This window comes from Megalobrama amblycephala, linkage group LG20 (genome assembly GCF_018812025.1).
Source record: "Megalobrama amblycephala isolate DHTTF-2021 linkage group LG20, ASM1881202v1, whole genome shotgun sequence".
NCBI classification, from domain to species: Eukaryota; Metazoa; Chordata; class Actinopteri; order Cypriniformes; family Xenocyprididae; genus Megalobrama; species Megalobrama amblycephala.
The window spans coordinates 17,714,115-17,739,598 of record NC_063063.1 but is presented as its reverse complement, the minus strand read 5'-3'; the positions used below and the strand labels follow the sequence as shown (position 1 = coordinate 17,739,598).

Here is a 25,484-nt window from a genome sequence, read left to right as displayed (position 1 = left end):
TAAATGTCATTATGCTAACTTATGTTTATCTTTTAAATCTCTTATTGAAATCTTATTTAGCACTTTCATTAAACCTCTTTCTAAATGCTTCATAAATAAAATGCATTAACTGTACATTGAATATTTTGTTGATTGTAGATAAAACCAGCTCCCTGAAGTTGCAGCAGAAAAATAAAAGACTGCGGAAAAAAATTAAGAAAAAGCAAGAGGAAATTGACACCTTGAAGAAAAAGTTGAGAGCAAGAACAGGTTGGTGACTGGCTGGGTGAGGTCTGTTATGTTAGACATGTAATTAAAGAGAAAGTGACCCAATAAAAACAGTATAAAGTACATGTATATTCTATATCCTTTTTTAAACTAGTTGTAAAGGGTCAATGAAATGTTTTCTTTTTATTATTTTATAATGTTCCTAGAGGTCCACTTTTTAAAATTCTAGTTATACAAGTTTGTTACTAAGATTTCTGTATTAAACAACGTGAAGTGGACCACTGTTTTGATTTACGAATGTATAAAGTAAACCACCAAAAACAATTTAGCAGCAAAGTAGTCCTTACATATCAGAACAATCATTGATCACAGATTACACATTATAACTAACATGTTTGCTTGCATGTTGCACCATTAGTGTCAATTATTGTACCTGAGCCACTCTGTATTACTTTTAATTCTATTGTGGTGTTGCAACATCAGGATGGGGCTGATATTCAAATTAGCTGTTTTTTGCAAAGTATGTCAAATGTTGAATTATAAAGGAAAATTTGATTCCCCCATTTCATGACCCCTTTAAAGAACTTGATCAAACTAAACTAATTTTGCATGCAGCTATAGCTTTGTCAGGAGATAGCACACATGCTAATATAAGCTCAAATACATCCAAAGTAAAATTTATTTTTCTTTGGGTGGCAGTTGAGGCTTATTTATGGTGTGAAGGCACTTAATAATAAATAATAAAAAAAAAGAAATAAAAATATAGAATAACAATGAAAATTCAGTTCACACAAAAAGTAGATTTTATAATGTGATGTTTTTTGGGGGCAGGGAAATCAAAAAAGTACAAATCCCTGAGATTCAGATGATTCCAGCTCCACCTCCAGCTCCAGCTCCACCTCCAGTTCCACCTCCAGCTCCACCTCCTCCACCTCCAGTTCCTTGTTTTCTTCTACTTCATTCTCCAAAATGAAGAAACCCCACAAGAAAAGTAAAAAGAAGCACCGTCATCCTCTGGCAATGGCAAGAGGTACTTTAAACGGTATATCTGTGGTTGGCAACCATTTTGCAACTGCAAAAAATGTTAAACTATTTAAAGAATTCTGCTGGTCTGTAGTCTACTGCAGTGGTTCCAACCCAGTTTCTTTTTGTATATTGAATAACAATGAATAATTATCTTTGATATATTTTTGATTATTTATAATACTGCCTATGAAAAGTAGTTGGGAGAAAGCAATGCTATTTAATATATAATTTCAATCCTATTGTAGTCCATTTAAAGTGAATGGCTGATAATTCTGTTTTTCTTGTTTTCTTTGCAGCTCGCACAACTGATGATGTGGTACATAGGTACCATAAAGTTATGAAGGCCTATAAGAGTCAGGGGAGCATGACTAAGGCATTTAAAATGGTAGGTGTGGATCGGAACACACTGGCGCTGTCTGCTCCCCTGGCAGAAATTGCAATTGCATGTCCAAAATTCTTAAAGAGCCTTCCACCATTTAACCTCAGAAAAGAGAAGCTTTTAGACTACTCTAAGCGTTGTGCGGAGTCAATGACTCCAGAGGTCAGCACTAAAATTGAAGAGCTAAAAGCTAAAGGCAAGCTTCTGCCAATCAAGTACAAATACAGATAAGCCCCTTAATATTTAATAGTTTAATAATGTTATAGTTTTATATTGGGGCTATTTTTGTTTTTTATTTATTCATTTAATTTGTTTCACAAGCAGTTCCACTATGTTAGAATGCACTTAAAATGTGTTTAAGTAATATGTTTTGCTTAGCAATGTATTAAAAGCCATTCTATTCTAGTGTTCCATTGTTTTAAAGCTTAATAATAAAGGTTTTGAATTGTATAAATCTACTCACATCATTCATTTCCATCAATGTGTTGGTAGGCAGGTGGATAGAAAGTATAAGAACACTTATCCCTGGTTTCACAGACAAGGCTTAAGCTAGTTCTAAGCTAAAATGCATGTTTGAGCTGTTTTAACTGAAAGTAACTTGCACTGATGTATCTTAAAATATGTCAGTGCCATTGTTTTGTCTCAAGATACACACCAGTAACATTTCTAAAAGCTACTTAAATGTCCTAATTGAACTAAGGCCTAATCCTGGCTTAATGAAACCGGACCTTAAGATTTGGGTATAATTTTCCACATCCCGCTCTGTTTACCACACAGTTGAGTGCACAAGTGTTATTCATGTGTGATACACTTTATTTTACGTAGCTTATCCCAGTGTAATATTTTGTAATTTAAATGTAATTAGGAAGCTAGTGCATGTATTTAAACTGTGAATTAGTGAGTCAATTCAAACTATGTTAAAGATGGATAAGGTATAGATACACATGAAGTACACTTAAGTACAATTTTGATACACTTTATTTTACGTAGCTTATCCCAGTGTAATATTTTGTAATTTAAATGTAATTAGGAAGCTAGTGCATGTATTTAAACTGTGAATTAGTGAGTCAATTCAAACTATATTAAAGATGGATAAGGTATAGAGACACATGAAGTACACTTAATTACATTATTGATACACTTTATTTTACGTAGCTTATCCCAGTGTAATATTTTGTAATTTAAATGTAATTAGGAAGCTAGTGCATGTATTTAAACTGTGAACTAGTGAGTCAATTCAAACTATGTTACAGATGGATAAGGTATAGATACACATGAAGTACACTTAATTACATTATTGATACACTTTATTTTACGTAGCTTATCCCAGTGTAATATTTTGTAATTTAAATGTAATTAGGAAGCTAGTGCATGTATTTAAACTGTGAACTAGTGAGTCAATTCAAACTATGTTACAGATGGATAAGGTATAGATACACATGAAGCACACTTAAGTACACTCTTGATACACTTTATTTTACGTAGCTTATCCCTGTGTAATATTTTGTAATTTAAATGAAATTAGGAAGCTAGTGCATGTATTTAAACTGTGAACTAGTGAGTAGATTCAAACTACGTTACAGATGGATAAGGTATATAGATATACATGAAGTACACTTAAGTACAATTTTGATACACTTTATTTTACGTAGCTTATCCCAGTGTAATATTCTGTAATTTAAATGTAATTAGGAAGCTAGTGCATGTATTTAAACTGTGAACTAGTGAGTCAATTCAAACTATGTTACAGATGGATAAGGTATAGATACACATGAAGCACACTTAAGTACACTCTTGATACACTTTATTTTACGTAGCTTATCCCTGTGTAATATTTTGTAATTTAAATGAAATTAGGAAGCTAGTGCATGTATTTAAACTGTGAACTAGTGAGTAGATTCAAACTACGTTACAGATGGATAAGGTATATAGATATACATGAAGTACACTTAAGTACAATTTTGATACACTTTATTTTACGTAGCTTATCCCAGTGTAATATTCTGTAATTTAAATGTAATTAGGAAGCTAGTGCATGTATTTAAACTGTGAACTAGTGAGTAGATTCAAACTACGTTACAGATGGATAAGGTATAGATATACATGAAGTACACTTAAGTACAATTTTGATACACTTTATTTTACGTAGCTTATCCCAGTGTAATATTCTGTAATTTAAATGTAATTAGGAAGCTAGTGCATGTATTTAAACTGTGAACTAGTGAGTCAATTCAAACTATGTTACAGATGGATAAGGTATAGATACACATGAAGCACACTTAAGTACACTCTTGATACACTTTATTTTACGTAGCTTATCCCTGTGTAATATTTTGTAATTTAAATGAAATTAGGAAGCTAGTGCATGTATTTAAACTGTGAACTAGTGAGTAGATTCAAACTACGTTACAGATGGATAAGGTATATAGATATACATGAAGTACACTTAAGTACAATTTTGATACACTTTATTTTACGCAGCTTATCCCAGTGTAATATTCTGTAATTTAAATGTAATTAGGAAGCTAGTGCATGTATTTAAACTGTGAACTAGTGAGTCAATTCAAACTATGTTACAGATGGATAAGGTATAGATACACATGAAGCACACTTAAGTACACTCTTGATACACTTTATTTTACGTAGCTTATCCCTGTGTAATATTTTGTAATTTAAATGAAATTAGGAAGCTAGTGCATGTATTTAAACTGTGAACTAGTGAGTAGATTCAAACTACGTTACAGATGGATAAGGTATATAGATATACATGAAGTACACTTAAGTACAATTTTGATACACTTTATTTTACGTAGCTTATCCCAGTGTAATATTCTGTAATTTAAATGTAATTAGGAAGCTAGTGCATGTATTTAAACTGTGAACTAGTGAGTCAATTCAAACTACGTTACAGATGGATAAGGTATATAGATACACATGAAGTACACTTAAGTACACTCTTGATACACTTTATTTTATGCTTATCCCATGTAATATTCTATAATTTAATTGTTATTACGAAGCTAGCACATTTATTTAAGCTGTGACGAGTTAATTCAAACTAAGATGGCTTAGTACAACACATAGGCCTACTACAGAACTTGATAGGTTGTAAGCCGTTGATTCATTCACATCTGACTTACGTCCATCTATGCAGCTCATAGCAATTCATATGGAAAGAAGAGGAAGAGAAGCTATTGTTTTACCATTTTACCTTCTGTTGGGATGGTCTGTGCTCATGCAGATCCTATGTAAGCAGCAATGATTTGTGGCAAGAATTATGTTCTTCTGATGTAGCAGTGTTTTGTGAGAATAAATAATTAAAAAGATCTGGATCACCCTGTTACACCAACAGCTGTGTAATCAACTTTGCCCTTTCATATGTGTAGCAGCCTACAGAACATACAAAATTACCCTATGTAACCACAGGCTTTTCCACACCTTAGTAACATATGTAGGTACTTGTTGTTACATTGTGTAGTACTAAGTACTTTTTATATAATTACATTGTAACACATATGTAACAAGATCTTTTGTTACATCAGTAGGTAGCTGTGTAACGGACTCGCCCTGTTACATAAGTGTAACAGTTGCTGCCTATTACATGTGCATAATTACAATCTGTAAGTACATTCTGTTCCATAACTTAGTTACATATTAAGTACATTTTGTTGCATGTTATTACACCGTCTACTACTAAGTACTTAATGAGGTAATTACTCTGTATTAATGTCACCTTAAAATAAAGTGTTACCCAGTAACATAACAGGTATAGACAAGCCAGGCACACATAAGCGTGACACTGTGAGGCCGTTGCATTGTGGCAGTTGCATTTCGCGGCGCCAGGTCCAGTGGTAGGTGCATTAAAGGTGAATATAACAGTGATGGATCATCAGACAGGCACAACTGTGACAGGTTGTGGTTAGGATGGTGAATTTAACAATAAAAAATTGCCAGGTGGACGTAAATACTGGTGACAGGTCGAGATATAGGCAAAATACAGTATAATGGTGTCCTGCCGCAGAAAGATTTTACCCCAGCTCAGAAATTGCCAGCTGTGATTATCTTCCCCTGTATGAGCATGAGCATCAGTAGCCATGAGTCGCATTGAAGTGATGTCATCTCCCTCTCTTCGATTGATTGACTAGTGGACCAATGGTGAAGCTTAAGCCTGCCCTAATTTACATGAAACTCAAACTGCAACATTTGGAAAAGCAAGAGCGGAAGGTGGAAAGAAGAGCAAAGAGAAAAAAGTACAGAGTAATAAAAGCAAGGAAAACAACTTTTAAAGGTCCCGTTCTTCGTGATCCCATGTTTCAAACTTTAGTTAGTGTGTAATGTTGTTGTTAGAGCATAAATAAAATCTGTAAAATTTTAAAGCTCAAAGTTCAATGCCAAGCGAGATATTTTATTTAACAGAGGTCGCCTACATCGAACGGCCAGTTTGGACTACATCCCTCTACTTCGTTCTTTAATGACGTCACTAAAACAGTTTTTTGACTAACCTCCACCCACAGGAATACACAAAAAAGGGGGCGTGGTCTTGTTGCGCTCCCACGGAGAAGAGCAAGAGTTGCGTTTGTAGAGTGTGTTTGTCGCCATGTCGTCGAAACACTGTTATTTTCATCCCGCAGTCCAATCACCTTTGTTTGGCCTTCCCGGGGACGCTGTACTTAGAGATCAATGGTTACAATTTATGTTTAACTCGGTTCCCGAAAATTATAATCCACATGTAAAACTATGTGCAGCACATTTTGCTGAGGACAGTTTCCTCAATCTCAATCAGTTTAATGCCGGATTCGCACAAAGATTATTCTTGAAAGAAGGAGCAGAAGCTGCTGTCGAATCACAACACAGGAACCACTGGCACAATCAGAACTCATTACGTATTTTCTGAAGGAGGGACTTCATAGAACAAGGAAGTCATCAGCCTGTTTTTATGACAGTGGAAACAGCGGTATACAGATAAGTAAATTATGTGAAAAATACTGTGTTTTTTTACACGCGAAACATGAACACATGTTATATTGCACACTATAAACACAATCAAAGCTTCAAAAAAACACGAAAAACGGGACCTTTAAGAACACATAAACACAAGTTTAAGATTTGTACAATATAATTTTTAATGTGTTTAAAGTTTTGATTGATGCTTGTTATTTTTTTAAATGCGCTTTTAATTTTTCTTTTCACACTTATTTTATTTTTTATTCGTGCATGTTCTTTGCTATTCTGATCATTTTGCATTATTTGTTTCAGTTTGTGCTATATATTTTACATATGTTTTTACATTTTTGATACATGTTTATTATTTTTTGATCCATGACCGCAATACTATTGGCGGGAATTTAATCCCATAGTCACTCAACATAAGGTCAAACGTGATGGACAGAAAGGGAAGTGAGATCCCACAGTGTGATATGTCTCACAGCTAGGATCATGTTTGTACAGTCTGACAAGCAACAATTGCAGAGGACTGTTATAAATCATTATAAACACAATACAATGTTATAAATACAATGTACACCCAGCTTAAAATGTTTGACAGATTTAAAGGAACAAAGTTGATCAGAAGATTAATTTGTGAACTGGATATCGGTGTCAATTATCCGCATAGTATAAAAGTATTAATTTTCTCTTTGAAATGTAGTTAAGATTAAGGGTTAGGGTTAGGCATTTCATATATTTGTCAGCATTTCAACAATGTATCCATAAATAAAATAATTGTATATACAATTTAATAATATGAATATAATTTTATAGTATAATAATGTATAACCTCAGAAATGATGAATGTTGAATTTGTCTAAGATCGTATGTATGTAGGTGTTAATGTATGCATATTTTTTGTTTAATTTAAAAGTCTGTATTGTATCAGTTTATATGTAAATATTTTTTTGTGAATTTAATAAATCAGTAACAACTTTTTATTTTGTCTTTGAGTTAACAATTAAAAAAACATTGCAATGTTAATAAAGACATGTTAGTTTATTTCTCAGCAGGGCTTAGATGTTGTTTTCCCCATCATATTTTGCTTTGTATTTTGTTCAGGCTTAAACAGGATGACATAACATTTAGGTGCAAAGATGCAGAATAGTAAACTGAAGCTTGAGGCTAAAATGGCAAATATCTCTACAGCTACAGTGAATTTTCCAGGAGAACTGACATAAGCTGGAATAAATGTGATCCATACAGCACAGAATATGAGCATACTGAATGTGATGAATTTGGCTTCATTGAAGTTATCAGGCAGTGTGCGAGCCAGAAAAGCTAGAATGAAGCACAAAACAGCCAGTAGGCCAATATAACCCATCACAGCCCAGAATCCTATAGCAGAACCCAGGCTGCACTCAAGAATGATATTTTCCTTATAATATGTCATATTTTTGTGAGGAAATGGAGGTGATATTGTTATCCAAAGCACACAGATAAGAACCTGTATAAGTGTAAAGGCAAGAACACAGAGTCGCTGTTGAGAAGGCCCAAACCATTTCATGACATTACTTCCTGGAAGTGTGGCCTTGAAGGCCATTAACACCACTATTGTTTTCCCCAGAACACAAGAGATACAGAGGACAAAAGTGATACCAAACGCTGTATGACGCAACATACAGGACCACTCAGTGGGCCGTCCAATGAAAGTAAGTGAACAGAGGAAACACAGAGTCAATGAGAAGAGCAGCAGGAAGCTCAGCTCTGAGTTGTTGGCTTTTACTATGGGAGTGTCTTTCTTGCTGTAAAACAGGATGGCCACCATCACAGTTAATCCTACTCCAACCATTGAGAAAAAGACTAGCACTATACCCATTACTTCTGTGAATGACAGAAACTCTACAGTTTTTAACACACATTTATTTTTCTCAGCATTAGGCCAGTATTCCCTTGGACACTGCTTGCAGTTATTTGAATCTGGAAAAGGAAGTCGTAATCACTAGTCAGAAACAACAAGAAAGCAATTTAATTTATGAGCAGTAAAGGATCAACTAAGCAATTTCTTTGAAGCTGAGGTGGACTGAAGATTACCTGTCTCATTGCTGATTTCTCCTTCTGCGCATGGAATACAGTCATAACAGCAGACAGGTCTTCCTTTCTGTGCAGCCTTCCTAGTGCCTGGAGGACAGCTCTCACTGCACACAGACCTTGGCTTCTGCATTAAAAAATTGTACTGTGATATATTTATACTGAATCTGAAAAATATTTATTAATTATAGTGATTACAGAATTTTGTGACTTTGAATCATAAATTATGATAATGTATTCGTGAATGCTGTGGAAGTGCTATTATAGAAGTTGAGCATTTTTTTTTTATTATTATTTATTTTATTTATTTATTTTTTTAGTCTGCTTAGCATTTTACTGTCACTTTGTTTAAAATGCCATTGTGTTTGTCAACCTACCTTGTAAAACATTATGGCCCCATTAATTTATTTAAACTTATTTATTCCCTTTAACTCCAATTGTCATGACAAGTTTTGGATTTTGAACTCAGGTTTATAAGTTTTCAAACATTAAACTTAAAGTAATCCATTGTCTTTGCTATTTGTGAGTTGAAAGTTATCTTCAAGCTGAGATTACTAATGTTTTTGATGCAGCAAGTGAACTTTCGTTTTTAAGTTCTTATGTTTAAGAACATAAGAAGAATGTTTAACCCAGTCTATCAGTAATTAATGCAATGTTCTTTTTCATATTGTTTCGGCAACAAACAAGGGACTCATGAACAACCATCACAAAACAAAAAAACAGTCATAGATCATCCAGGTAACCACACACAGTATTGCGAATCAATGGTTCACATACTTTTGAATGGGGCCATTTAATAAATTCAGCTATTGTTTTGTTTTGTGAACTAAATGAAAACATCTTTTATGTAAAATATCTTACTCAGGACAGTACTAAATAAAAAATAACATGCATTTCATATGATCTCTATTTTATTAAAATTATTCACATTTTCACAGATTCTGCAAGTGGTTCACATACTTTTTCTTGCCACTGTAATTGTGTCATTCACACCTTTCATAAAGGTCAATACAAGTATTTCCTTTTCTTTAGTTTTTCTTATTATGTTTCCTTAGTTTATACAAACCTTGTTGGGCAAACAGTGTACTTGCATTTACCTCTAACTGTCCTCCAGCCCAGATTATGTTTTCAGTGTTAAGAACAAAGCGCTGGTCAGGGGGCAGTGAGGCATCATAGTATCCCACTGATTTAAAATGTATTGATCCATCTGAGTCCTGATGCCAATTGACAACGTCATATTGGGCTACTGCGCCACCAGTGCTGTCAAACCACACGTGATCTCCAGTCTTTATGGTGAAATTTACCATTTTCAGAGCCTCAACAAGCTAGTGAAAAAAGGCAATGATATTATCAATGAGACATTTTAATATAATGTTTAGTATAATATATTTCTCCATTTTTATTCAACTGCCTTTTAATCTTTTACCTGCTGTGGTTGTATTGCCAGGCCTTTTTCACAACCCACTTGTTCTTTGCACTTAAGTAGAGCATGTAGTGAATGAGCCACAGCATAAACTGCTTTGTAGACATAGCTTGCATATCTTTGTTCAGGCACATCTTCATTGTAATTTTTTAGCAAAAGTAGATCTTCATATCTGCTGCAACTTAAAGCATATTGAGAATAATTCCCCTTACTCTGTGAGCATGGAAAAGCTGTTTTCCAAAATTCTTTTATGACATAATCTGAAAACCCTTCAATATCAATTTTTCTTACTGCAAACCCCAGTGACCCTCCAAACACACGGAAACTGTTTGGAGTGATCAAACTCTTTACTGTTATCCATGACTTCACACCAATCATTTGGAAGCCTGTAATGTTCTGAATACTTAACTGATCAATAAGTAAGCCCATCTCAGGAAGTGAAACAAATGCAACAATCACTTTTGCAGTGCTTTTTTTAATTGTGTCTACCACTTTCTGAAGTTTTTCTGGCTCCGTTCGGTAGAATTTTACAGAGTACTCCACACAAATCCCCTCCTCATGGGCTATTTTCAGAAATATGGCCATTCCATTGTTTCCATAGTCATTGTCACTATTTACAGCTCCCACCCAGGACCAGCCTAAGTGCTTGACTATGTATGCAAGTGCTGTGCTCTGGTGGTAATCACTAGCCATAGTCCTGAAGAATGAAGGGTAATCTTTCCTGTTACTGAGGCATTCACAAGAAGCAGAGTGACTTATCTGAAAAAGAAAGCACAGGAAGCAGTGATACAGTCATCTGTGATTGAGATAAACATCTAGAGTTATTGCTCTTTACCACTGGAATCTTAAAAGGTCCTGTAGTTCTAGACAGAATAACTGTTGCAGATGACTCTGATTCGCCTATGATAGCATGTAAAGGAGACTGTCCATTGCATCTGCGTCCTGGTTCAAACTCCTGTTCATTCATCACTCCCATAGTTGCACTCACAGTAGACAGTCTTGACCCACAGGTATCATATATTCGATAACCAATAGAAACATTTGGGAGCAAACTTTCACTTCTGTTAATCTCCTCAATGGCAAAGATCATGATTTGTGCCAGTCGAAAATCTCTCAGATACACACTGTGAAATTAAACATTAAATGGTGCAAAAACATTATGCTTGAAACACCATATTATTAATAAGTTGCTATAAAATTAATGAAATAATGCATTTAAATTTTAAACGTCTTTTTTTTTTTTTTTTGCTTTAAATATATTATCTTCTCATTTGTTTCCAATATAACAAACCTGGTGCATGATATCAGCTGTGGTTTTTGTGTAAACTCAAATGAAGGTAATGTTTCTATGCTGTGGACTGGAAAAAGTGCTCCAATTGTTATGTCTCCATCCTTGGAAAGCAGTGGATACTGAGGATCTCCCATTATTCGGCAAACAGTGTTTCCTGCCTTTGTATGAAGTTGATGGAATAGCAGGAGTGTGTAAAGAAAGAGAAGCATCACAAAAAAATTTTGTTCAACTGTGAATGCCAACTACAAATGACTTGATACACTATTTGCACTTTTATATACATAATTAGTATGGATGAAGGATTGAGAACATAGCCAATAATATCATAAGGCAGGACATGAATCAGGCCAAGAAGGGGTGGAACAAAGTCAAGCTAATTTTATAATAATAATTAGTTAATAATAGCTAATAATTAGTCTGATTTTCTCACATTGTCAGCTGGTAATATATTGTGAATATTAAAATAGTAGAGATAAGCTTATATTCAGCAAAGCCTTTGAAAATCCTATTAAAATTATATTTTACATATGTGACCTGATCCAGCAAAATGAGTCACAGTGACCCAAATTTCAAAATTGAGATTTTGGTATCAATGGAAAGATGAGACAATAAGCTTTAAAATGATATCCTAGTCAAAGTCATACCTTGAATGGTTTTAAAGATATACCCATTTGAATTATGGTCGTCTGCCCTCTTTTTCAAATTGAAAACCTGAGAAAATCGCTTTTAAAGTTTTTTGCCCGTTTTTTTGTTGATATCTTTCAAAATCCATTGCATTTAAAGGGATAAACTATTTATTTTACAGCTTAATTTGACCAAAGACATTTTTATATATATATATAAATGCTATTAAACCAGGCTGAAGCTCAAATTATTTTAAAGTATTTATTTAAATTAACCCTTTAAGACCTGAAGGCTTTTTTAGAGTTCTTTTTTTTTTTTTTCTGAGCGACACACACAAAAGTAAAGACTCATAACTCCAAAACTCTAGCAAGGAGAGTCAAAAGGTAGGTATCATTTGATACAAAACATTTTAAATTTAAAAAAAATATAAATTACATTACATTTGGACATTTTCTTGCCGAGAAACATCTGATAAAAGACAAAAAATATATATAATTTAAAAAAAAAAAAAATTTTTTATTTGACATGGAATAACTCAGGAACACAATAAGATCGCTAAAAAATTCTTTTTTGGTGATGCTCTCCTTTATGTGAGCTGCATCTGGTTCAAATTTCGTGGTGATATTATAAAGAATAGTTTGAAAAATTGTTGTTCATTTTTTCCGCAGCCAGGTGGCGCCAACGGGCGGTAAACTCCGGTTTAGAGGCACTTCTCAGCACTCGTTAGGAGTTTTTCAAAATGGTTAGATGCATTAAAAAGATGAGATTCTAAGCTTTAAAATGATATCTATTTTGTGTTATTCCACGTTGGAAAACAAACATGGATGGGTTCGGGAACATTGGATACACACTGCATCCCGGAGAGATGAGAGACATGTTTTTAGCCAAGTATGTTAAATCATTTCGTGAGTAATATCTTGTGATCAACGCAATATATTATATTGATTTTGGATTCATTTTAATCTTGAGAATCTGCTTTAAATATTGATGTGCGATTTTTATGATCTGTGCATTTTTCATGAAGTTATGAGCACGTGAAATACATAATTGTATTCAGTTAGCTGCTGTGCTATTTTTGTTGTAAATGCATATTTCTCAGAGTCATTAGAGGGTGAAAATAACGCAACAGAAGCATGTTGGAGGCTTGATATTAAAGTTTAAAGTCTTTGGTTTTGTATGCAAAAAGAATTTTTGTGCTACCTATATGGATTCAATTTTTATTGGCTTTTAAAGAGAGACACGCAAATGGGAGTTTTATTTTATAAGGCGCGCTAGTCTGACAGGAGGATGGCTGGACCGATCGCGTGCCTGTCAGTCGAAACGGGGCTTCCCATTGTTAAAAAAATCAGCGTTTAGGTCAGTGTATTTACATTTCTAAGCTTTTTGATTGGTTCTATACAACGTGTAACACCATATTTGTAGAGCAGAGATAATGCCGTTTCAGGGGATACTGGGAAATGCTCATAAGTGACGAGAGGAGTTGAGAAGTTCATTTCCAGCTAATTTAGTGAAACCATGTCAAATTTAATAGCCATTTAAATACCTTTACTCGATTATCTGGACTACGAAACTTTGGGAGATTATTTTTGAAAGTCTGTTCTTTGAAATTAGCTTAAAAAAAAAAAATCGATTTTTTCATTGTTTTTCCACATTATCGGCCCATATCTTAAAATAGAACGTTGCGACTTCCGACTCATTTCGCCAGATCGGGTCACATATGTAGCCCGGGATGTGAATTAGTTATGGCACTGGACACAGGAAGAATTAAATGGGGACCTTTTATTCCAGACTGCACTTGGAACAGTGCAGCATTAACTATGCAAAGTTTGAGGAATCGGAGTAGGAAAATTAAAGCTTGTACGCAGTTGTTAAATAATAAAGTTTGTTTCTCACATCAAAATGAATCTGTCTTTCTCTCTTTCTCATTCACAATAGTCAGCGATAAATCACAAAATTATCTAACATAGAGAACGATAGCAAAATACATTAAAACGAAATGCTTCATTACACCTTACATTCTTGAGTATGATTAATACATTTTAAACATTATGAACATTATTCCACAATTTAGCCACTTATCATTCTACTGTACCACCTGTGGTACAAATACAATTTAAAAGAAACCTTGGGAATGCTAATTAACACTCAGTTGAACATACTTGTAAAACTTCAAAAATTAAAGTATTCAAACTTACTGGTCATCATCAAACTGGCACATATACACACTAACATGACATGTGATGAACTCATTTCTCTTTGCAAAGAAGGTGAAAGTGACGTGTAGCCAAGCATGGTGTCCCATACACAGAATTTGTCCTCTGCATTTCACCCATCCAAATGCACACATACAGCAGTGAGTATTGAACACACACGAACACACACACACACACACACACACACACACACACACACGCACACACGCACACACCATGAACATACACACAGAGCAGTGGGCAGCCTTTTTTTTTTTCTTTTTTTTTTTTTTTGCGGCACTCGGGGAACATTTAGGGGTTAGGTGCCTTGCTCAAGGGCACCTCAGTTGTGCGTAATGAGAGTGGAAGAGAGCACTGTTAATTTACTCCCTCCACCTACATTTTCTGTTGGTACTGAGACTCGAACCCACAACATTTTGGTTACAAGTCTGACTCTCTAACCACTAGGCCACTGTCACAGTTCCCGTGTTCCCTCGTCTCCTGAACTCCATTTCCCATAGTCCTCCTGTTCTCCACACCTGCACTTACTTCCCTCGTCATCTCCCCATCATCACAGATCATCTTCACCTGGACCTCCTCGTCAGCACTCCCCATATTATGGACTCACTCCCTTCACTCCCTGTCCGTTCTCTGTTTGGTTAATGTGTATGTCTGGCATTCCTTACCTTTGTTACATTAAAGTATTATCTGTTAATGTGGAAATCCGTATCTGGCTCATCTCTGCACCAGCATACCGTAACAGAAGAACGGACCATACTAACTGGATTTCCACAGAGAGATGGAGACTTACCCCTGCTCCCTGGCTCTTGCTCCTCCAATGCCTCCCACTCCACTATCGGCTGGCGATCACCTCATCGGGCTCCTACAGGTGGGTCGTTCGCTGGATAGGTATGTGGAGGAGTTCGTTGAGCTAGCTTATCTGTCTGGCTGGCCTGAGGCGTATTTAATCTCCCTGTTTCTGGATGGACTAGATGATGACACAATCCGTTTTGGTGAACCCGATTATCGTTTCTCCTTAAGCGAAACTATCAATTCTATTTTGTGGTTGAATGGCTCCAAATTCTTCGTTGACAAGGCTCAGGATGAGCGTCTATCTCTAGTCCATCCAGAAACACGGTTGGCCGGGCCAGTCAGTCAGCCACCGTCTTCCTCCGCATGCCTCTCCAGCAAACTTCCTGCTTGTCCTATGCTGAACCCTCCCTCCTCTGCTGGGTCCAGGAGGCGGAGGAAGAGAAAGCCCAAGTCAGCTCCAATCTCCGCCGAGCCAAGTTCTCCAAGCTCCGCCGAGCCAAGTTCTCCAGTCTCCGCCGAGCCAAGTTCTCCAGTCTCCGCCGAGCCAAGTTCTCCAATCTCCGCCGAGCCAAGTTCTCCAGTCTCCGCCGAGCCAAGTTCTCCAGTCTCCGCCGAGCCAAGTTCTCCAATCTCTGCCGAGCCAAGTTCTCCAGTCTCCGCCGAGCCAAGTTCTCCAGTCTCCGCCGAGCCAAGTTCTCCAGTCTCCGCCAAGCGAGTCTGTTCAGTCTCCGCCGAGCAAGCAGCGCCAGTCTCCGCCGAGCAAGCAGCGCCAGTCTCCACCGCCGAGCCATTATCCCCAATCTCAGCCGCCGAGCCATTATCCCCAGTCTCAGCCGCCGAGCCATTATCTCCAGTCTCAGCCGCCGAGCCATTATCTCCAGTCTCAGCCGCCGAGCCATTATCTCCAGTCTCAGCCGCCGAACCAGTATCTCCAGACTCCGCCGTCGAGTCAGTATCTTCAGTCTCCGCCGCCGAGCCCTCAGCTCCAGCCGCAGCCGAGCCCTCAGCTCCAGCCGCCGCCGAGCCAGCCGCTCCAGTCGCCGCCGATCCAGCCGCTCCAACCGCTCCAACCGCTCCAACCGCAGCCAAACCACCCCTGAACCTCCCTAAGTATTTTTTTTTGGGGGGGGGCTAATACCCGGGGGTGGGGGACTCCGGGGCGGGCTCTCAGACCCTCCATGGCCGTCCACGGCACCTGACCCTCCATGGCCGTCCACGGCACCTGACCCTCCATGGCCGTCCACGGCTCCAGACCCGCCATGGCCGTCCACGGCTCCAGACCCGCCATGGCCGTCCACGGCTCCTGACCCACCATGGCCGCCTTCAGCCCCTGACCCGCCATGGTCGCCTTCGGCTCCTGACCCGCCACGGCAGCCCAAGGCTCCCGACCTGCCATGGCTCATGGATCCGCCCTGGAGACCTCTACTCCTGTCCGCTACTCTCCCTGCACCCGTAGGAGGTCTCCAGGACGCCCGCCCTCCCTCCCGGTGTCTCCATCTACGGCGCGAGGTCGCGCCTACCGGGAGGGGGGATTACTGTCACAGTTCCCGTGTTCCCTCGTCTCCTGAACTCCATTTCCCATAGTCCTCCTGTTCTCCACACCTGCACTTACTTCCCTCGTCATCTCCCCATCATCACAGATCATCTTCACCTGGACCTCCTCGTCAGCACTCCCCATATTATGGACTCACTCCCTTCACTCCCTGTCCGTTCTCTGTTTGGTTAATGTGTATGTCTGGCGTTCCTTACCTTTGTTACATTAAAGTATTATCTGTTAATGTGGAAATCCGTATCTGGCTCATCTCTGCACCAGCATACCGTAACAGCCACAACTGTCTTTAAAAAAAAAAAAAAAAAAAAAAAAACTTTTCCTCAATAATTGGAACACATGACATTATAATAACACTATTATTCTAGTCATTTCAATGAAACACGCATGTACATAAGTAATACGCACTTTATGAAATCAATGAAAGTCAACACAACTATGGAGCACTTTTCTCCCCTCTCAACCCTCAGGGGTCTAAGGATTTTTGGGGCCCTGGAGAAGTTTTGACATGCCCTGACATTTGTGCTTTTTTCAGTTGTTCATAAACATATTAATGGAAAAAGTGTCATTATACTGTATTCAGCACAAACTAGGCTACAATAATATGTGAGGAACATGTATGTACATGTTTGTATTTTTGAAGGAATAAAGTTTATGCGTGGTTATTGAAAAAACAAAAAACTTAAGTCACTGAAATAAAGCCAAAAAATATATATTAAATCTGTGTTCACAAGACTTCTGGGTATTAGAGGTTGTAGACTAGAGTTTTTGCTTCAAAATGAGGTAAAAATTATGCTGTCTGCTTGTTCATATAAAACAATAGAGAGATTTAAATTTTCTAAAACATCTTTGGTCAAGAAACACAGTATGCGTGGAGGCATGAATCATCATGAATAATGGGTGATTCTCACCTGAGAAGACAAAAGAATCGCACAAAGAGCTCTAATGAGCTGCATAAATAATGAGCTCTTTCAGTCAGGTAGGCTGTGAAAAAACCCCTCTGTTGATCATGTCTCAAGCTCATCATGGTGTAAATCAAACATACAGAATAAACAGCAATATTGTGAAATATTATTACAATTTAAAATAATAGTATTCTATTAAATTCTTTAAAATAATAAAATTAATCTAAAGAAGAACAGGAACCAGGAACTAACGGCATGTCTTCTAGAGGTCGCTAACCATGGCTTTAACACTCTGAGGTCTGAGGTATCGCCGGCGATACCACCGCGTTTTTTTTTCTTACCAGTGTGAAAGAGACTCAAAATACTCTGTCAATGTTGCACATACAATTAAGAGTTATACACCATTTTAATCTGTGGAATATCTTCTTTTATTTGTGTACACTCAGAGTAAAAACAAAACGTTGTGCTTTTTGCAAAATAAAGAAAACTAACATGATGCGTGATCTCTCTTCTCCCTCTGAACGAAGTCCAATCTGATAGTTCTCAGAAAATGAACTGTAACTTAGTGAATACTAATGACAAAAAAATTAGACTTGTGTCTAAAGAAACGTTGAAATGTCAGGTTTTAAATCGTGTAAGTCAAATCAAAAACAAAAATTCTGTGTTTATGTAATCTGTATGAAAAGAGAGCCATGTCAGAAGTCCATGATTCAGCTCATTATCCGCTAATGCGGCCACGCCCACGGAGCGAGAGCTATGCAGAGGCAAATTCAGAGGCAATACTTGTATGCATTGTCTCAATCATGTATTTATTGTCTTGAAAAGTGTTTATCTGGATGTTAAAGCCATGGTTAGCGATCTCTAGAAGATATGCTGTTAGATCCTGGTTCCTGTTCTTCATTATATGTGACCTGATCCAGCAAAATGAGTCACAGTGACCCAAATTTCAAAATTGAGATTTTGGTATCAATGGAAAGATGAGACAATAAGCTTTAAAATGATATCCTAGTCAAAGTCATACCTTGAATGGTTTTAAAGATATACCCATTTTAATTATGGTCGTCTGCCCTCTTTTTCAAATTGAAAACCTGAGAAAATCGCTTTTAAAGTTTTTTGCCTGTTTTTTTGTTGATATCTTTCAAAATCCATTGCATTTAAAGGGATAAACTATTTATTTTACAGCTTAATTTGACCAAAGACATTTATATATATATATATATAAATGCTATTAAACCAGGCTGAAGCTCAAATTATTTTAAAGTATTTATTTGAATTAACCCTTTAAGTCAGACCTGAAGGCTTTTTTAGAGTTCCTTTTTTTTTTTTTTTTTCTGAGCGACACACACAAAAGTAAAGACTCATAACTCCAAAACTCTAGCAAGGAGAGTCAAAAGGTAGGTATCATTTGATACAAAACATTTTAAATTTTAAGAAAATATAAATTACATTACATTTGGACATTTTCTTGCCGAGAAACAGCTGATAAAAGACAAAAAAAAATATATAATTTTTTAAAAATAATTTTTCTTTTTTTATTTGACATGGAATAACTCAGGACCACAATAAGATCGCTAAAAAAAACTTTTTTGGTGATGTTCTCCTATATGTGAGCTGCATCTGGTTCAAATTTCGTGGTGATATTATAAAGAATAGTTTGAAAAATTGTTGTTCATTTTTTCCGCCGCCAGGTGGCGACAACGGGAGGTAAACTCCGGTTTAGAGGTGCTTCTCAGCACTCGTTAGGAGTTTTTCAAAATGGTTAGATGCATTAAAAAGATAAGATTCTAAGCTTTAAAATGATATCTATTTTGTGTTATTCCACGTTGGAAAACAAACATGGATGGGTCCGGGATCATTGGATACACACTGCATCCAGGAGAGATGATTTTTTAGCCAAGTATGTTAAATCATTTCGTGAGTAATATCTTGTGATCAACGCAATATATTATATTGATTTTGGATTCATTTTAATCTTGAGAATCTGCTTTAAATATTGATGTGCGATTTTTATGATCTGTGCATTTTTCATGAAGTTATGAGCACGTGAGATACATACTTGTATTCAGTTAGCTGCTGTGCTATTTTTTAGTTGTAAACGCATATTTCTCAGACTCATTAGAGGGTGAAAATAACGCAACAGAAGCATGTTGGAGGCTTGATATGAAAGTTTAAAGTCTTTGGTTTTGTATGCAAAAAGAATTTTTGTGCTACCTATATGGATTCATTTTTTATTGGCTTTTAAAGAGAGACACGCAAATGGGAGTTTTATTTTATAAGGCGCGCTAGTCTGACAGGAGGATGGCTGGACCGATCGCGTGCCTGTCAGTCGAAACCGGGCTTCCCATTGTTAAAAATCAGCGTTTAGGTCAGCTTTTTGATTGGTTCTATACAACGTGTAACACCATATTTGTAGAGCAGAGATAATGACGTTTCAGGGGATACTGGGAAATGCTCATAAGTGACGAGAGGAGTTGAGAAGTTCATTTCCAGCTAATTTAGTGAAACCATGTCAAATTTAATAGCCATTTAAATACCTTTACTTGATTATCTGGACTACGAAACTTTGGGAGATTATTTTTGAAAGTCTGTTCTTTGAAATTAGCTTAAAAAAAAAAAAATCGATTTTTTCATTGCTTTTCCACATTATCGGCCCATATCTTAAAATAGAACGTTGCGACTTCCGACTCATTTCGCCAGATCGGGTCACATATGAATTTGTGGACTAAAGGTGCACAGAGCGCCCTCCGGCTGCAAGTATGAATTGAAAACACAGTATCCAGCACTCATAGTGATGACAATAAATATTGAAATAGTACTCCTCTGTATAGAAAATTGACATAAACATATGAAAATCCATCAATATTTCTCCAAATGTGCATGCTTTTAAGATAAAAGCCTATATGAAATGCCATAGAGGTAACATAACTATTCAGACACTTTGCATCACAGAAATACATGATATTTTAAAGTATATAATAGAATACCATTATTTTAAATTGTAATAATATTTCACAGTGTTGCTGTTTTTTTCTGTATATTTGATTTACAACATGATGAGCTTTGAGACATGATCACAGAGGGTTTTTTCACAGTCTACCTGACTGAAAGAGCTCATTATTATGCAACTGATTAGAGGTCTTTATGCGATTCTTTTGTCTTCTCAGGTGAGAATCACCCATTATTCATGATGATTCACGCCTCCACGCATACTGTGTTTCTTGAACAAAGATGTTTTAGAAAATTTAAATCTCTCTATTGTTTTATATGAAAGAGTAGTCAGCATAATTTTTACAAAATTTTGAAGCAAAAAACTCTAGTCTACAACCTCCAATACCCAGAAGTCTTGTGAACACAGATTAAATAATGTGTTTTTGGCCTTATTTCAGTGACTTAAGTTTTTTGTTTTTTTTCAATAACCACGCATAAACGTTAATCCTTCAAAAGCACAAACATGTACATACATGTTTCTCACATATTATTGTAGCCTAGTTTGTGCTGAATACAGTGTAATGACACTTTTTCCATTAATATGTTTATGAACAACTGAAAAAAGCACAAATGTCAGGGCATGTCAAAACTTCTCCAGGCCCCAAATCAGCCTCAGACTCCAGAGGGTTAACATCCAGATAAACACTTTTCAAGACAATAAATACATGATTGAGACGATGAATGCATGTATTGCCTCAGAATTTGCGTCTGAATAGCGGATAATGAGCTGAATCACAGACTTCTGACATGGCTTTCTTTTCATACAGATTACATAAACACAGAATTTTTGACTTACACGATTTAAAACCTGACATTTCACCGTTTTTTTAGACAGAAGTCTCATTTTTTTGTGATTAGTATTCACTAAGTTACAGTTCATTTTCTGAGAACTATCAGATTGGACTTCATTCAGAGGGAGATGAGAGATCACGCATCATGTTAGTTTTCTTTATTTTACAAAAAGCACAACATTTTGTTTTTACTCTGAGTGTACACAAATAAAAGGAGATATTCCACAGATTAAAATGGTGTATAGCTCTTAATTGTATGTGCAACATTGACAGAGTATTTTGAGTCTCTTTCACATTGGTTAGAAAAAAACCACGGTGGTCACACCGGCGTGACCGCCGACCCGAGTGAGTTAATTAAACAAGAGAACCACAATTCAGTAACACTGGTTTACATAGAATTATACACACATATATATTTTCAACATTAGTGTTACATACAGATCGCCATACTCTGGAGGTGAATTGTGATCCACAGTCAGACACGATATCCTCAGGCAGTCCATAGTATCGGAATACATGGTTAAACATGAGTTCTGCGGTCTCCATTGCCGTTGGTAGCCCAGGTAAGGGAATTAATCGACAAGACTTGGAGAATGGGTCTACTACCACCAGAACACAGGGACAACTGTTGGAGACTGGGAGATCCGTTATGAAATCTACTCCTAGGTGTGACCAGGGGCGGTTTGGAACGGGCAGAGGTTGGAGTTTCCCAGAGGGAAGATGGCGTGGACTCTTGGAGACGGCACATTCCTGGCACCCCCGTACATACCTCCTATCGTCGGATGCCATGTTGGGCCACCAGAAGCACTGTTTCAACAGCGAGAGGGTCTCATTGACCCCTGGGTGGCCAGTGCCCAGTGAAGAGTGCGCGCAATGAATTAGTGGAGTGCGCCATGTCCGTGGAACATACTGAAAACCTTGGGGACAACCCGGCGGGGTGTTGGCGGAGGCATTCGGCTCGGGGAGCAATTCAGCAGACCAGGTAATGGGGCTGACAAACAGTTTCTCAGGGATGATGGGCTCTAGATCATCAGTGCTTTCTTCAGGACTATGAATATGGGACAGAGCATCGGCCTTTACATTGTTTGACCCAGGACGATAGGAGATGGTAAAGTGGAATCTGGTGAAGAACAGAGCCCATCTGGCTTGGCGTGGGATCAGTCGTTTCGCGTCCCGTAAATACTCCAGATTTTTATGGTCTGTCAGCACTGTGAATGTATGTTTAGCTCCCTCGAGTCAATGCCTCCACTCTTCCAGGGCGAGCTCGATGGCTAACAACTCCCAGTTCCGTATGTCATAGTTGACCTCTGCCGGGTCGAGTTTGCGGGAGAAGAAGGCACATGGATGGAGTTTACGGGGATTCCCCTGCTGCTGGGATAACACCGCTCCCACTCCTGTGGTTGAGGCATCGACTTCGATGATGAAAAGGGAAATCTGGATCTAAGTGGGCCAGGAGGGGAGTGGTTGTAAATGCGGTTTTCAAGGTGTTAAAGGCTTGTGTGGCGGCTGGAGTCCAGGACAGAGACTTGGGCTTGTTTCTGAGAAGGCTTGTGAGTGGGCTGGTGATGGAGCTGTAACCTTGGATGAATCTATGGTAGAAAAACCTAGGAACCTTTGTAACTCTTTCACGGATGTGGGAACGGGCCAGTCTTGGACAGCAGTTACCTTCTTCTCATCCATTCGGACATCACTGTGGTCAATGTTATATCCTAAGAACTGCACTGAGGGCTGATGGGCTTTGAGGTAGAGTTGAAAGTCCCTCAGGCATTGGAGGCTGGTCGGCCATGCTCCGGGAGTAAATCAAAATATCGTCTATATAGACCAGGACTGATTTGTGCAGGAACTCCCAGAGCACCTCATGCATGAAGTCCTGGAATACGGAGGGGGCGTTGACAAATCCATACGGCATTACCAGGTACTTATAGTGGCCGGTAGGGGTCACGAAGGCTGTCCTCCACTCGTCCCCCTCACATATCCGGATGAGATTATACGCGCTGCGGAGGTCCAACTTGGTGAACACAGTGGTGGCGCGTAGATGTCCCAGCGCTGATGGGACAAGAGGAAGTGAATAGCGGAATTTAACGGTGATCTTGTTCAAAGCTTTCGCCACGAAGAAAAAGCTTGAAGCAGCAGGGGAAGTAGACGGGCATATGTAGCCCTGTGACAGAGCTTTGTTTATGTACTCCTCCATGGCCTTCTCCTCCGGGAGGGAAAGGGAGTAGATTTTCCCTCCGGGCACTGGCTCTCCGGGGATGAGGTTGATTGCGCAGTCCCATGGCCGATGGGGAGGCAGCTTGGAGGCTTCTTTTGGACAGAAGACATCGCTGAAGTGGGAGTAACATGCAAGGATGTCCGTAGAACGTTTCTCGAGTGGACTTTCCACAGAAGTAGCGTAGACTTGGATTTTCTCAGAGCTTAGAAGACTTGACACAGAAAACTCGGAAGCAGAGACTTGAATTTCTTTGGAACTTCGACAACTTGGAGCAGGAAACTCAGGAACAGAAACTCGGGGCTTCCTGGAACTTGGACGACTTGGAGCAGGAAACTCAGGAGCAGAGACTTCACAGGTAGGTATGCGTTAACGAGACCGGACAGTGACTGAGTGCTCTTGAGTGTCTTTGTGCTGCTGTGATGATGAGTGCTGATGCGTGTCAGGTGTGGCTAGTTAATACTCAGGAGAGGGAGTGCGTTGTGATTGGGTGAGTGTAGAGCCTGGCGTGTCTGTGACAATTACGCTGACATTGATAATTCATCACTTATAATTCTTTGAGAAACAATGGCGATATTTGCTTCCACCACACAAGATGTGTCCCGACAGTAATGTCCATCAATCAGCAACACACACAAATAACAAAAACACTTTAACAGTTTAACTCACTAAAAGTGCATATGTGACCCGTCACGGAATCCAGGGACACAAGTCGGCAGCACAACTCTCGAGCAAAATGAGAAAGAAGCATTTTTTTTTAAAATTGGTGATTTTCGTTTTTTTGCAGAATCTGTTAGTTGAGATCATGAAGAAGCCTTTCCGTGTTTGAGATAGCAGTATTGGTATATTTAAAAGCGTACATTTTGAGGTCGAAATCGGCTTGTTTTTCGGAGATTCTAGCACGCAGTAGGGGCGTGTCATTGTCTGTGTGTATTTCCATACTGGGAAGCGTGGCTACTTATTATGCAGCGCTCTGGCCGGCTCTAGCTAATATCAAAATTCAATGAAGAACCGTGGCCGTTACACCGAAAATGTTTTGAAGTACTTCTTCAACAAGCCGGATGCTTATGAACAAGCGCTCACTGATTCTGAAGACGATCTGAGCGACGATGAAAGCGGCATAATAAGACATTACCTCTCTGGAGTCGGGTAACGCGCCGGCGCGTTTTGCAGGTTTTTTTTCACATTGCAGCAAAACAGACTTAAAATACTCCATCATATTTTGTCATAGAGACATAAGTAATATATATCAATTGAAACTATAGAATGTCTTCTTTTATTTGTGTACACTCAGAGTAAAAACAAAATGTTGTGCTTTTTGAAAAATAAAGAAAACTAACATGATGCGTGATCTCTCATCTCCCTCTGAACGAAGTCCAATCTGATAGTTCTCAGAAAATGAACTGTAACTTAGTGAATACTAATCATAAAAAAATTATACTTATGTCTGAAAAAACGTTGAAATGTCAAGTTTTAAAATGTGTAAGTCAAATAGAAAACAAACCTTCTGTGTTTATGTAATCTGTATGAAAAGAGAGCCATGTCAGAAGTCCGTGATTCAGCTCATTATCCGCTAATGCGGCCACGCCCACGGAGCCAGCGCTATTCAGACGCAAATTCAGTCAATACATGCATTCATCGCCTCAATCGTGTATTTATTGTCTTGAAAAGTGTTTTGAATAGCCATAGTTAGCGATCTCTGGCCTCTGTTAGTCCAGTTATTTCCTGGATTGCCTATTCTTCTTTAACAGGCTTCTCAGGTGAGAACATTTCATTTCATGATTAGTGACCAAAATGATCACGGTTATCACAGAATCCTGTTCAAAAAGTCAATTCACCAAGTTTTATGTGGAAAACCAGCAAATAAAAAATAAAATTAGCATCAATATGTACTTTTTCTTTACATAAACATTAAAATAATAACATTAAAAATGATGGGCAGATTTTAAAGGAGTGTCTTGCAACATGTTATCTACAATGCACAAGTTCAAATAGAGTTTTGACAAAAAAGTCACATATTTCAGCCTCTAAATCATTTTTATAAAAGTAAAAAAAAATAAATTACTGACA

The 25,484-nt window shown here is 37.9% G+C and overlaps 2 protein-coding genes across 2 annotated transcripts; one reads left to right on the top strand and one right to left on the bottom strand.

Annotated features, from left to right (window-relative positions):
• Positions 1-1,139: 1,139 nt before the first annotated feature.
• Positions 1,140-2,075, top strand: LOC125255833 (coiled-coil domain-containing protein 106-like). The gene is made up of 2 exons (XM_048171337.1): positions 1,140-1,237; positions 1,530-2,075. The coding sequence occupies exons 1-2, from the start codon at positions 1,177-1,179 to the stop codon at positions 1,841-1,843; spliced, it is 375 nt and encodes a 124-aa protein (XP_048027294.1). The 5' UTR covers positions 1,140-1,176; the 3' UTR covers positions 1,844-2,075.
• Positions 2,076-6,761: 4,686 nt separating this feature from the next.
• LOC125255817 (extracellular calcium-sensing receptor-like) lies at positions 6,762-11,640 on the bottom strand. The gene is made up of 6 exons (XM_048171319.1): positions 11,344-11,640; positions 10,888-11,176; positions 10,056-10,811; positions 9,727-9,954; positions 8,633-8,756; positions 6,762-8,518 (listed from the first exon to the last, which is right to left on the bottom strand). The coding sequence occupies exons 1-6, from the start codon at positions 11,550-11,552 to the stop codon at positions 7,605-7,607; spliced, it is 2,520 nt and encodes an 839-aa protein (XP_048027276.1). The 5' UTR covers positions 11,553-11,640; the 3' UTR covers positions 6,762-7,604.
• Positions 11,641-25,484: the final 13,844 nt, after the last annotated feature.

Bases quoted from the DNA above. Each gene is read 5' to 3' on its own strand.
- LOC125255833 (XM_048171337.1), top strand. From the start codon at position 1,177: ATGAAGAAACCCCACAAGAAAAGTAAAAAGAAGCACCGTCATCCTCTG. The intron at 1,238-1,529 runs GTACTTTAAACG...TTTTCTTTGCAG, and splicing joins TCCTCTGGCAATGGCAAGAG to CTCGCACAACTGATGATGTG.
- LOC125255817 (XM_048171319.1), bottom strand. From the start codon at position 11,552: ATGCTTCTCTTTCTTTACACACTCCTGCTATTCCATCAACTTCATACA. The intron at 9,955-10,055 runs GTAAAAGATTAA...TTTTTTCACTAG, and splicing joins TGGCAATACAACCACAGCAG to CTTGTTGAGGCTCTGAAAAT. The intron at 8,519-8,632 runs GTAATCTTCAGT...TTCCTTTTCCAG, and splicing joins AGAAATCAGCAATGAGACAG to ATTCAAATAACTGCAAGCAG.